Here is a 13,037-nt window from a genome sequence, read left to right on the forward strand (position 1 = left end):
CCCCCACTTGATTTGTTTTCCTAATCTTGATGGAATATTCCAAAACTTTAGTCCACAAAAATACTGAAATTCACATTGAGTGAGTGAGGAAATTTCTTTTCCTTTCAGGCCTAAATGAACAACCCCTTATCCTGAGACTGTGTTATCTTGAGACTTTGTCTCTGTATTCCAGATTCTTCAGTGGAGAAGAAGCCCTCTCACTGTCTACACTAATGAGCTCCTTTGGAACCCTGTATGTTTTGATGAAATCACCCATGGTCTTCTAAATTGCAGAGAATGTAAACATACCTTCTCTGCCTGTCACCCCCAGGGCCATTAACATTTGCAGCATCACCTCCAATATAAGTACTTCCTCCTTTAAATGTGAAGACCAAAAATTGCTCTCAGTACTCTCAGTGCGATCTCACCAAAATCTCATAGAATTGTGGCAAGACTACATTTATTCTTTATTCCAATCCCCTTGGAAGGGGATTGCTTGGTTCATCTTCCCCTACCCAGCCCCAGGCCTTTGGTATATTCTAAAGATCTTGCAGGACAGTCTTGCAAGAGTGTAGAAAACCAATACAGCCTCTACTTAATTGCTGACCCCAGTAATTTGCAGTGGATTCAATTGGTTAATTAATGAAGCGGATGAACATCTGCCTAGGAGCAACGATTTTTAAATATCATTTACTGTATCAAATCCAATCACACATCATAAAATCTAAAAATTGTATGGAGCAATGGCCAAGAAACCTAATTCTTACATTGAGAATTTCTAATCCATATCAGTGAATCTCCAAGGAAACAGCAGCATTTTCCACAAATGTTGCCTGATCCCCAGAACTGATCAAGTAGATCCCATAATATTTACAAATCTGTAAAGTCCTACAATGAGATTCTAATTAACTGCAGTCTATGAATGACAATATCTTCCAGGGCCATCCCTTTCAACAGCACTGGACTCTTTAAGTTTTGCTGAGTATTTGATACCTAGAGTAATGATTCTAAAATCACTTGGTCCAGCAGTTATGCTGATAATTTGTCCCTAAGTGAATCTGTTGCTGATCCCATGGAAAATGCAGGATCGATAACTGAAAGTTGAAACCTAGGTAAAGGACCGGTGTTATGTCAATGATCGGATACTTGCCCCTTATTGGGTTTAAACCCATATCTTAGAGACGGAGGTACATTACTATAGTATTAATAATAAGTTTCTTATTTATTGCTTACAATCTGCTAAGAGTCAATTTATCTAGAATAAGATCAAAAGGATTTTTAAAATATGTCCATGTTCAAGGTTGAGACGAATGAGTGATTTACACTTTTGCATTCAAGGTACAAATCACACCTGTTCATATGTTTCATATCGCATTTGCAGCTACCTATCATGTTCCAACATTGGCCCTGGCACAGGCCATAGATTATTGACCTGTGTTACCGTGTAATTACTGTGTCAAGTGAGTCATTGAATGCTAGTCAACAGTGGTATTTCTGCATTCCACTGATTAAATACAGCAGATTAGTTTTCCATTATTTTAGCAACCTCTAGAATAGGTTCTAACTTCAAGGAGATGATGGAAGGTGCGACAGAGACAGAGTGAAAATCGTAACTGTAATATCTGTTGTTCCCTGGTGTCAATATGTTGACAAATCTAATCTAACCAGCAGGAATCTGTGGCCTGCAAGTTATAAGTTTTACTTTACATATATTCTAGTTGATGATGACAGCAGTGTTGATAGAGCAAAAGGATATGTAATTGTAAACGTGATGGCAGGCTACTAAAATCAAATTTGTCCTTCACTCTGAATATGTTTTGTTCAAAAGCAGGGAGTTCATTCAGTTGTATGGTATCATAGAAGTTTTCGAATAGTATGGAGTAGTTTATCCTTGAATCTTTTCTTCATATTAAGTTGAGACGTGTTTATCTTTTACAAAGTGCTTCTTCTTCCTTCTCAATGCCTAACAGCTGCATATTTTAGGTTGGACCTCATTGAATATTTAATTAAGGACACAACACGAATCTTTTTGATCTATGGCATAATGTATCAGAACTCTCAACATGTGACACTTCTTTGCTCTTTTTTTTAAACAGTGTTAGGCATTGATATTCACTAAGGGAGTTACAGGAATGCAGAATTCTTAAATAGTTGTTAAGACTTGAGGAAGCTACAAGATAAGTGATGACCAGTAACTACTCTAAGTTAGTGAGTACAGGGATGATGAATAAGTAGAGTTCAAAATTGGCAGTAAAGTAGTGGATGAGTTTAAATTTGCTTAATTTTAAGTTAGGTGGAGCATGGGGAACAGACATTTTCAGATGGTAGGGTTACCTGCCCCACACCCAAGGAGTTGTCACGGAATGCAGGTCTACTGATTCAAGGAACTTTAATTGGCTGGAAGCATCATTGCTGTTCTCATTTCGGAAGAATTGCAATCTCAAAGAGCTGCTCTTTATTTGATTGGCTGACAGGATTCCAAGTACAGCAGTTCAGGACCAGATAATTGTAATACAGCAGGGAGAGGAGATGGTGATGGAGAGGCCAGAGGGAGGTGAGCATTCACAAGTGGTAACAAGGCTGCACAGGCAGTGGGATCTGTAACTGATGTAGAAAGGGAGGTCCTGAGAGAGATCTCTTTTCTGTCCAAATGCTGAACACAGTGACCTACTGGACCTTTTTCCGTCTTCTTGCAAGCCTCAACGAGGCAAGGACAGGTGGGTTGCAGAGTCCACTAGGGAACAGGCAATTCTCGATTTGCTGATGTTTACTGAGGCAGTCTTGATTAAAGAACTGAAAGTGAAGGAACCCTTTGGAGTCAGTGACCATAGTGTGATAGAATTCATTTTGCAGTTTGAGTGGAGGAAGCTGAAATTAGTTTGAATATTACAATTGAGTAAAGGTAACTGCAAAGAAATGTGGGAGGAGTTGGCCTGAGTTGATTCGAAGGGGAGCCTTGCAAGGAAGACAGTGGAGCAGCAATGGTAGGGGTTTCTGGGGTAATTCAGGAGACACAGTAGAAATTCATCCTGAGGAAGGAGAAACATACTCAAGGGAGGACTAGGCAAATATGGCTGACAAGAGAAGTCAGGGACAGCATAAAAGGAAAAGCTCAAATTGTGGTGAGGATTGGTGGGAAGCCAGAGGATTGGGAAGCCTCTGGAAACCAGCAGAGAGTAATCAAAAAAAGCAAAAAAGGCGGGAGAAGGTGCAATATGAGAGTCAGCTAGCTAGTAATATATATGAAGATTGCAAAAGTATTTTTTAGATTTTAAAAGGTAAGAAAGAGAGAGACAGGAGTGGAAATTGGAACATTGGAAAATGAGGCAAGAGAAATAGTAATGGAGCCAAAGAAATGGCAGAGGAGCTAGATAGGTACTTTGCATCAGTTTTCACAGTGAAAGACGCCATAGAACGTCAGGAGAATTAGGGGTCAGAGGTGAGTGTAATGGCCATTACTAAGGAGAAAGTGCTGGGTAGCTGGAATGTCTGAAGGTGAATGGCCTAGTTCTGCTCTTACATCTTATGGTCTAAAATGATTGTAGGGCCTCGGGTAGGTCAAATTCTGAAGTTGTGAAGTCAGGGTGTTTCAGGAAATTGTGATTGAAAGTTGAGATTTCAGGCTGAATTACAGGTCTGATTTTGCAGTTAAGATGCCAACAACTTACCTGGTATGTTTACAGTGATTAACGCAGGAGTTTTTAAATCAGAATGATTCCTATGGATGAGTTCTCAACTGCAGTCAGGATCCTTCATTTTTCGAAAAATAAAGCCCATAGAGGTGACTGACTTCAGGCTTTTAGTTATTTCTCGTGGGATTAGATAGGGACTTACAGTCCATGGAAATTTCTTATTTGAACCATCTGGGGTTTCACCAATTAGAACATAGGGCACCGGATTTGAGATTTATTAATACATTCCTCTCCTACGTAAAACATTGTAGCTTCCTGTGCCTGAGTAGAAAAGTGCCTCTTGAATCACACTTACTTGGAGTTAGTTGATTTTAATTTGTTGACCCAATTGGATTGCATCGTGACCCAAATTAGTTTCACTGTGCTGAAGCAATGGCATGAAAAATGGTATACTCTGTCATTCTTTGTATTCTGACCAATCATCTGACCTGCAATTCCTCTTTATAGAGTTATCTGCTTTTTTCCTTAAGTTTGATGTTTTGCTTAATTTCTTTAATTAACCACAGATAGTAGATTCTCCCTTTAAAACCTTTCTTTATAGTCGGAATATGCTTATTCTCCGTGTTCCAAAATGTCTTCTGAAGTGTCTGCCACTAGCCCCAGCCTAGTATACCAGTTCACGTCAACTAGCTCAGTTTTCCTGCATGCAAAGTTATTTTCCTTATTTTACCTTGCTTAAAATTTGGACTTCTCTCTTTCAAATTAGTTGTAAAATTCAATCATGTTGTGGTCACTGTTACCTACTAATGAGTTTATTAGTATTGAGGTCATTAGTTAATTCTGTCCTATGACACACAACCAAGTCTAATATAACCGACTGGTCAGTTCCAGAATGTGCTGCTCTGACAGACTATCTCCAAAGCATTCTGTTAACTCCTCATCCAGAAAACCATTGCTAATCTGATTTTTTCCAGTTTATATAGATTAAACTCACCCAATGATTAGTATTGCTTCTTTTCACAAGCACCCAATATTTATTCTTGTATACTTTGTCCCACATTGTTATTACTGTTAGGGGCCTGCAGAACACTTCCACTAGCAACTTATTTCATTTACTACTACTCATCCATAGTCAAATAGATTCTACATCCTGATTTTCTGAACCAAGGTCATCTTTAACAATTGAATGAATGCTGTCCTTGATTAACAGTTCACTCCTGCATCATTCCCTTGCTTACTATTTTTCTTGACTGTCATCTGCCCCTCAGTATTCAGGACCCAATCTTTGTCATCCTGAAGATATGTATTGCTAATGGCTATCAGATCATTTTGATTTATTTCAATGTGTGTTCCAGTTTTTCTCCTTTATGAATCCTATGCACATTCAGATAGTCTTTTGTTTTGTCTTGTTTTTAATCTTTATAAAATCTAATCTTGACTGTTAATGTATTCATGGGTTTTCTTTCTCTCTGCCCTTCCCTGCCATTCTCTGACTCCCATTTTTTATATTACTATTTTCATCGCTTACCTTGTGTCTACTATTTTGATATATCACATCTTGCACATCTTTTCAGTGTTCTTTGTATCAGCCTGCTAAAAGTTTTTCTTTGCTTTGATGGGTTAACAGAGCATGTAATATATTTCCATGGGGTTTCTTTGGCTTAATATTCTCAACCAGTTGAAATGTTCCTTACTCTCCAGTTGTATAGCAGTACGGTAAATGCAAAGGCAAAATATGGTGAATGCTGGAAATCTGAAACAAAAACAGAAAATGATAGAAATTCTCAAATGGTCAAGCAGCGTTTATGGGGAGGGAGGGAGAGAGAGAGAGAGAAAAACAGTTAATGACCGTGACCTTTTGTCAGTTCTGATGAAAGGCTCTTGAAATTGAAACAATTGCTCTTTTTCTGTCCACAAATGCAACCTGACCTGCTAAATATTCATATTTCTAGTATTTTTACTTTTTATTCTTTATGGAGAATTTCTCTTCACTCTCGGTTGTTAACATTTTCCCCGATATTGCTGGGTAGATTTTCTGAATGTGAAAGCAGATGTATGTTTCTGATAATGCCTTACATATTGTGGTGTTTTAACTTGAATGAAAGAATGGTTTAAGAATGGATAACTTCATACACTGCATATTCTTTTGACCGGAGCCTCTACTGGAAATCAGCATAATTCATGGGTTTGACTTCCCATTGGGTGGAGATCACTTTGAAGCAGGCTGCAGAGACAGCTAATAAGACTCAAGTTGCTAATAGGGGCTTGATTCCGGTTGAAGAGGGAGATCTGATCCCAGAAGAAGGGGATTGATCCATAATCAGAGAAGGGGGTTGATGCAGGGTCCAGCAGGGTAATCTAATTGCAGGAGCACAAGTAAGCTTGGTGCTGGAGAAGTTCTAATACTTTGTCTGGTCTACGGCAGAGCTAGGAGGGCACATTCCTTATCCTAAAACCAATCTCAGTTTGAGTTGTTGGTTTTCCCAAGTCATAGAAAACACTACTACAAGGGTTAAATCTGTAAGGGAAGTTGAATGTAAAACTTCAAGCCTCCTTAGAATATTTAAATTACCAACTCACTTCTTTAGAATGAGTTGATTTTCCCATACCTGTCTCAGTCTCTTAAACCTGGAAGTGAACAGGTTAGGTTTGAGATTTTAAAAGATCATGATGTGAAGGTGTCGTTGATAGACTGGGGTGGACAAGGTTAAAAATCACACAACACCAGGTTATGGTCGAACAGGTTTATTTGGAGTACACGCTTTCAGAATGCTGCTCCTTTATCAGGTAGCTAGTGATAAAGGAACAGTGTTCCAAATGCTTGTACTACCAAATAGACCTGTTGGACTCAACCTGGTGTTGTGTGATTTTTAACTTTAAAAGATCAAGACATCTCATTTGGAGCCCAGCCATCTGTTTCTTGAAATTAAAATTTCCTTATCTCCACTTGTACACTTCTTTTTTGCATATGGAACTTGCTTTTCTTGATCCATCTCTTTGATCCATCTCTTGATCCATCATTCAAAGTCATTGAGGTATCACAGAACAAGGCTGATTCTGTAGCTGAAACCAGCGTAAGACTATAAGTAAAAGCAGTCCCAGGCTGTGAACAGGTTCCATTCCTGAGTCCATTCATAATTTATATGCAAGTCAGAGCACAATGCAGACAATATAAAACAGCCATTCTAAGTTCAGGGTATGTTCATATGTTGGACATTTAAAGTTACGCTCCTGTAAGTGATCACGTTCGTAAGTATGAACATTTATAGTTAAGACAATCATAAATCAAGGACTCACTAGACTTGCAAATTCAAAGTATTCAACTAATATTTTTATGTTTCTTCCAATCTTCATGTTTCCCAGTCAACAATTTGAGTGATAATTGTATCTTGCATTGGGTTGGCCAGAAAAGTGGGATTCCTTTGGTTTGGCTTATTTGGTTTGAAAATGACATGTCTTGTGATGAAAGATTGGATTATCGGTTATCTAATTCAGATTTGATAGTCCACCAGGCATATACACCAGCTTTTAGGATACCTTTGGTTGTCCAGCCATCTTGGCTGATTGGTGGCATCTGGAATTGAGGAACAGTTTTTCCCTAAGGATTCTTTCCATTTTGCTTATCATGGCTTAGCAGATCCATGCCCTAATTATCATGCAAACAAGCTGGCAATAGAAAGCCTTTAATATTAAACTTCAGCAGAATACTCCTCCACAGTCTGTATTTTCTTCCAGGAAAACAGAATCTCTCCTTTATGGATTTCTTAATGGCTTGGTTTGGTACCATGAGCAACATCCTTCAAACACGACAACAATTTCCATCTTTAACATCATCACTGTCGGAGCTGCTCTGCTGCTGAAGCTCACATGCTGCCTTTGTTCCTTTTATTCTAGTGCACTGTAATATGGCCTGCACTCTTCGATAAACTTGAGACCATTTGAAACTCTACTGCTGACAATCTAACACACAGCAAGTCCTGTTTCACCATCACTCCTAACCTACATTGATTCCTTACCCAGCAACTTCGCAATTTTGAAATTCTCATTATTTTCAGATTCCTCATGTTCTGATCTGTGTAACGGCATCACAATCTAGCAATATTGCGCTCTTCCAATTCTAAACTCTTGCAGTCTCACAGATGGCCATGTCTTCCAGGCGCACTGCTCAGGAATTTCCTGCCTAAACCTTTCCCCATCTTTCTGCCATCCTTTCAAACTCCCCTTAAAACTTTGTTGATCAAGCTTGTAGTTGTCTCCCATTATAGTTACTTATGTGACTTGGTGTCAAATTTTATTTGATAATTGCTCCTATGAAGCACTATGTGACTAACCTGTTACTGCTAAAGGTGCTATATAAATGTAAGTTGTTTTGGATTATCATGCAAGTCAAACAATTGCTAGAAATATAGTGGCATTTGAAGATTAGGGAAGAGCATAGCATAAATAGCTAATTTTAAAATATTTAAAATTACTGGAAATCTGATACAAAGATGTAATGATTGCAAATTGTGCAATTTTTCAAAAATTTGTTCATGAGATATGAGCATTACTGACTAGGCCAGCATTTGTTGCTCACTCCTTATTGCCCTTTAATTGAGTGGCTTGATGGGCAGTTTAAAAATCTTCACATTGCTGTGAGTCCAGCGTCACATTGGCCAAAACAGTTGAGAACAGCAGATTTCCTTCCCTAAAGAAGATTAGTCAACCACATGGGTTTTTACAACAATTTACATTGGTTATATGGTCATCATTGGACTCGCTTTTATTTACAGATTTTTAAACATTTACTTTAAACTTCACTATCTCTGATGGTGGGATTCGAACCCCTGTCCCTCGAACGTTATTGAGGGACTCTGGATTGTTAAACATAAAACCAAACAACTGAAAATATGAAATAAAAACCAAAATTGCTGGAGAAACTCAGCAGATCTGGCAGCACCTGTGAAGAGCCCAATGACCTTTCTTCAGTACTGATTGTAGCTGGGAAAATGTTAGTTTATATGCTGAAGGTAGGTTGAGGGTAGGAGAGGAGTATACAACAGGTGGTCAGATAGAGAGAAACCGAGAACGGAATGGGTAAAGGTCAGCCTGGCAAAATCAAAAGCTGCTAATGGGGACCATTAGTAGCTGATAATGGATTAGGTGTGGTAGCAGCCCATGTGATGACAAGGCCTGGTGTGTGTGGGTTTGGGTAGGGACATGGAAGAAAGTGCTCAGGCACTGAATTCTTAAGTGTGATATTGAGTCCTGAAGACTGCAAGGTCCTCAAGAACTGCTCCAAACTCAAGACTACGGAACACAGTGGTTTGTTAAAGTGACAGTCAACCAAAAGCTGAGAGAACTTGGAAGAACCGAATCTCTTTTTCTGCTTAGGGACTGTGCAGCCTTCAGGACTCAATATCAAGATCAGTCATTTTCGGGTCTGAGCACCTTCTTCTATGCCCTTAACCCTATCTCCCCACATACCTGGTCATCACAGGGGCTGCTACCCCAACCAACCCACTTTCAGCTATTAATGGTCCCGATTAGCAGCCATTGATTTTCCCAGGCTGACTGTTACCCTCTCCTTTGTCTATTCCTCTGCATAGTCTCTATGTCCACCTATTGTTTACTCCATCTCCCACAGTATCTTCAGCATGTATACCAATCTTCTTTCCAGCTACAATCAGTTCTGAAGAAGGGACACTGGACCTGAAGCATTAACTTTGACTTTTGTCCACAGATGCTGCCAGACCTGTTGAGTTTTTCCAGCAGTTTCTGGTTTTGACTCTGGATTACTAGGTTATTGACATTAGCATTGCACCACAGATTCTCTAAATTCTTCACTAATACTTGTTAGGTTAAATGTAATTAAGTTCCTGCTAAATGTAACTCAAAGTATTTAATTTTAGAAGTCTGTTCATTGGCAGTCTAAAAAAAAATTAACTTTTTAAAGTCATTGAGTAAAGGAGCTTTAGGTTGAAGTTTTACTTTCATATTTATATGTTTATCAGAATGTCACCATAAGCAATAAGAAACATGTCAGAAATCTGTGTTAGCTCCCCTAAAATATTAACTATTGATGTTTTCTGTTAATTTCATTTCAGTCATGGACTCATAATATTGGAAAAGAGAAAGAATTCCTTAGGAAATTGGTGAAAGGGCAAGTGATTACAGATTTGACAGCTGGGATTTGATGCAGTTTTACTCCAGTCGCAAAATAAAATTGGAGAGAAGAAAAGCACAAAAGCGAATGAAGAGGAGGTGCTTGTGGACTCTGAAAACCTCAGAAGAGGAAACAGTTGTACCACACTACCAGAAGACTGCACATCTCTGAATAAAAGAATTCATTTGTCATCTTGCATCAACTTTATATTGAAGGGGGATTTTTGTGCAGTTACACTTCATTGCTCAGCTTTAGTGTGCAATGAGAAAAGAAAGACACTAATAGACGTGCCATAATTACCTCTGGAGAAAGAAGTGCAACAGGATTGTTGAGGTATTTCTCTTTTATAGCTTGAATGTAAAGACTTCCATGAGCTGTGTGAACAAACAGTTTTACATTGTGTCTTCTTTTAGTTTATTATTTCCTCTTTCTATCCTGAAATTCATGAGACTGGCTGTTCCGTCCCAGACTTGTCCATTGTTGCTGCTATTCCTTTTTGGGATAGAGGATTTTTTTTTAAACAAATTGTTCTTCAAGATAAAATTTATCCATACAGAACAGAAGCTGTGATAGAGGTTAAGTATGGTCAACCTCTTTTGATTTTAAGAGCAGAAAATCCTGTATTACTAGAAATATTTTGCTGTGTCAGATGCTGGCAAGTGCTGCTCTCACTAGTGTGTGCAATGATCAGAAGAAAGTGCTCTTTCGAATGGCTTTAGTAACTGGAACTCAAACTTGAAACGTAATTAAACTTTCGTCAAGTGTGCATACTTCTAAGTTCGGATAACTGCTTAAAAAGCATTTTTTAATATCAATGCAAGTATCATGTCAGAACAAAGGACAATTCATGCAGAGAACAGTTTCATGTGCTTGTATTGTGCCACAGTATTATTGATTTGAATTGCAGTGTTTCTGGCTCATGCCATGCCATGGTACAGTCCCAGCTGTCATGACTTTTGAAGAACATTTCTCAGCTGAATCCACATTTCTTACAGGACTAGCAAGTAAACTACACGAGGTGGCGTTATCTCCCTGCTATTCAACAAACTTTGGCCAGGTGTTACCTTCACCTCTTTCTTTTTGGCAGAATGTGACGATTTTTAATATTCCAGTAGTACTTAGTAACAATGTTTCTTTTAAATGTTTTTTTTTCTGTATTGTTCATACAGTGAATCTTATTGGTGCAGAATAGATAGCTCTGAGAAACTGAAAAAGAACATTCATTGTTTGTTCTGATACAGTACTAATATAACCTGTTTTAGAACTGTCCTGTTAAATACATTAGAGGTTCATGTTGCCAGCTCATCTATTTGAAATGCCAGGTTTGATATGTAATTGATATGCCCTCACTGGGGATTCGAGTGGAAAGTAACTTGGATTGTTTAGAAAAACACTTTCCCTCCAGCCACTTATACGTATATTTCTTCTTTCAATTTCCATTTGTCTCCTTTTTTCCTTTCACTATCAGTTACATATGATGCATCATCTCTTAACTGGACAGGTCTCAAACACACAATTGCCCCCAACCTTCTGTAATAACATATAACAAATTATCAGAGAGGACATGGTTTAACGTCTATTAATGCATAAATATCAAGTTTCCATATTAAGTGTGTCAACCAGATTTTGGAATTTGTCAGCCCTGAAATTTTAATTCAGGAAAAAATTCTACTTAATCCCATTCTTAAATATAATGGAGGAAAATATTTGCAGATTTCAGTGCAGCCAATTAAGTTAGTTTCAAAGGTTATTTATTTGATCAAACTAGAAGTAAGACAATAATTGAAAAGATGGCTGAATCCATTAGTATTACTCAGTGCTCAGGCAAATAGTAGATATAATATCTTCCATTGCTACTCATTGCCACTAGAGTTTTGAGGCATTTGGAAATTTCTCAACAAATCCAGGCCCTTCTACCAACTTCAAGATGCCTTTTCAAATATGATTGAATCTCTAATTGTAACAACTCTGGAAAAGAAATCTAATGTAACAATTATAAAAGGTGTAACCTCTCTGCCTTAATAGATAATGTGAGATCTGAAATGGAAGCACCAGGGCAATAAACTTCTCATGGACTCAGTATTTCAAAACCAGCAGAGCCATTTGGCCCTGATTTGTTAAGTGTGTTCTGAATAATGAGAAAAATAATTTTGCAATTTCGTTTTTTTCACTAAGATTTGAATCATGTTTCCAGATTAGTTATTCCGAATATCATTTGCTGCATATTACGTTGTTCTGGTTGAGTTATTTTTTTCTCAATTCCTGGGGGATCTATACTGCCCAATTATTTGTTGCCAGCAAGCTTCATCAATTCATAGAAATCTCCAAATTTGAAAGAACTACTGGTAACTGACCAAAGGTCAGCTGAAACTGGACAGCATTCTGTTTATGTGACCGGTTTTCTCCTGGGTTTCACTATAACTCTTCATGAGTCCAAACTTAGTGACAAACTCTAATGAAGGGGGTAGACGGTGGCTCAGTGGTTAGCACTGCTGCCTCACAGAGCCAGGGACCCGAGTTCGATTCCTGCCTCGGGCGACTGTACGGAGTTTGCACAATCTCCCCGTGCCTGCGTGGGTTTCCTCCGGGTGCTCCGGTTTCCTCCGGGTGCTCCAGTTTCCTCCCACAATCCAAAGATGTGCAGGTCAGGTGAATTGGCCATGCTAAATTGCCCTTCGTTTGGTGCATTAGTCAGAGGTAAATATAGGCTAGGGGAATAGGTCTGGGTGGGTTACTCTTCGGAGGGTCACTGTGGACCTGTTGGGCTGAAGGGCCTGTTTCCATACTGTAGGGAATCTCATCAAATCAAAGTGAGGATAAAGTAAAGCAATATATTATTAACTTATGTGCTCAAAATATTAACAGGACTAAATGTGAGAACAGAATCAGCTAAAAATCATAATTATATGTTGATACTATTTTTATGTTTCAAAACTATCATGACTTTTAGCTTCTGCAGTTGAGACTAATGGAGAATTGAAATAGCTTTAATATTCATTTATGCCTTTCAAAGGACCCTGCTGACAGTTAAACCTAGACTCTACGGGCTTGACCATTACAGAATTATTTTAAAAGAGTACTCAAACTGTTAATACTGTCAGGATAAGATGTTATTGGCATTGAAGGTGAACTGTTACAGATTTACTTGACCAGTGTTTATATAAAGTCCCCTTAGCCTCAGTTCCATTATTGTTTCAGGTCTGGGGGTCAGTTAGCTCAGTTGACTGGATGGCTGGCCTGTGATGTAGAGTGATGCCAACAGTGTGGCTTCACGCACTGGC

At 38.5% G+C, this 13,037-nt stretch overlaps 1 protein-coding gene across 6 annotated transcripts in view; it reads left to right on the plus strand.

Moving 5' to 3' along the window:
• LOC122554242 (CMP-N-acetylneuraminate-beta-1,4-galactoside alpha-2,3-sialyltransferase-like) overlaps positions 1-12,294 on the plus strand; it is a 627,037-nt gene extending 614,743 nt beyond the window's left edge. For all 6 annotated transcript variants that reach the window (XM_043698962.1, XM_043698961.1, XM_043698960.1 and 3 more), the window contains one exon: positions 9,698-12,294. In XM_043698962.1, the coding sequence (XP_043554897.1) occupies positions 9,698-9,787 (90 nt within the window). In that variant the 3' untranslated portion in view covers positions 9,788-12,294. The remainder of the gene's footprint in view (positions 1-9,697) is intronic.
• Positions 12,295-13,037: the final 743 nt, after the last annotated feature.

Source organism: Chiloscyllium plagiosum, chromosome 11 (assembly GCF_004010195.1).
Source record: "Chiloscyllium plagiosum isolate BGI_BamShark_2017 chromosome 11, ASM401019v2, whole genome shotgun sequence".
In the NCBI taxonomy this organism is placed as follows: Eukaryota; Metazoa; Chordata; class Chondrichthyes; order Orectolobiformes; family Hemiscylliidae; genus Chiloscyllium; species Chiloscyllium plagiosum.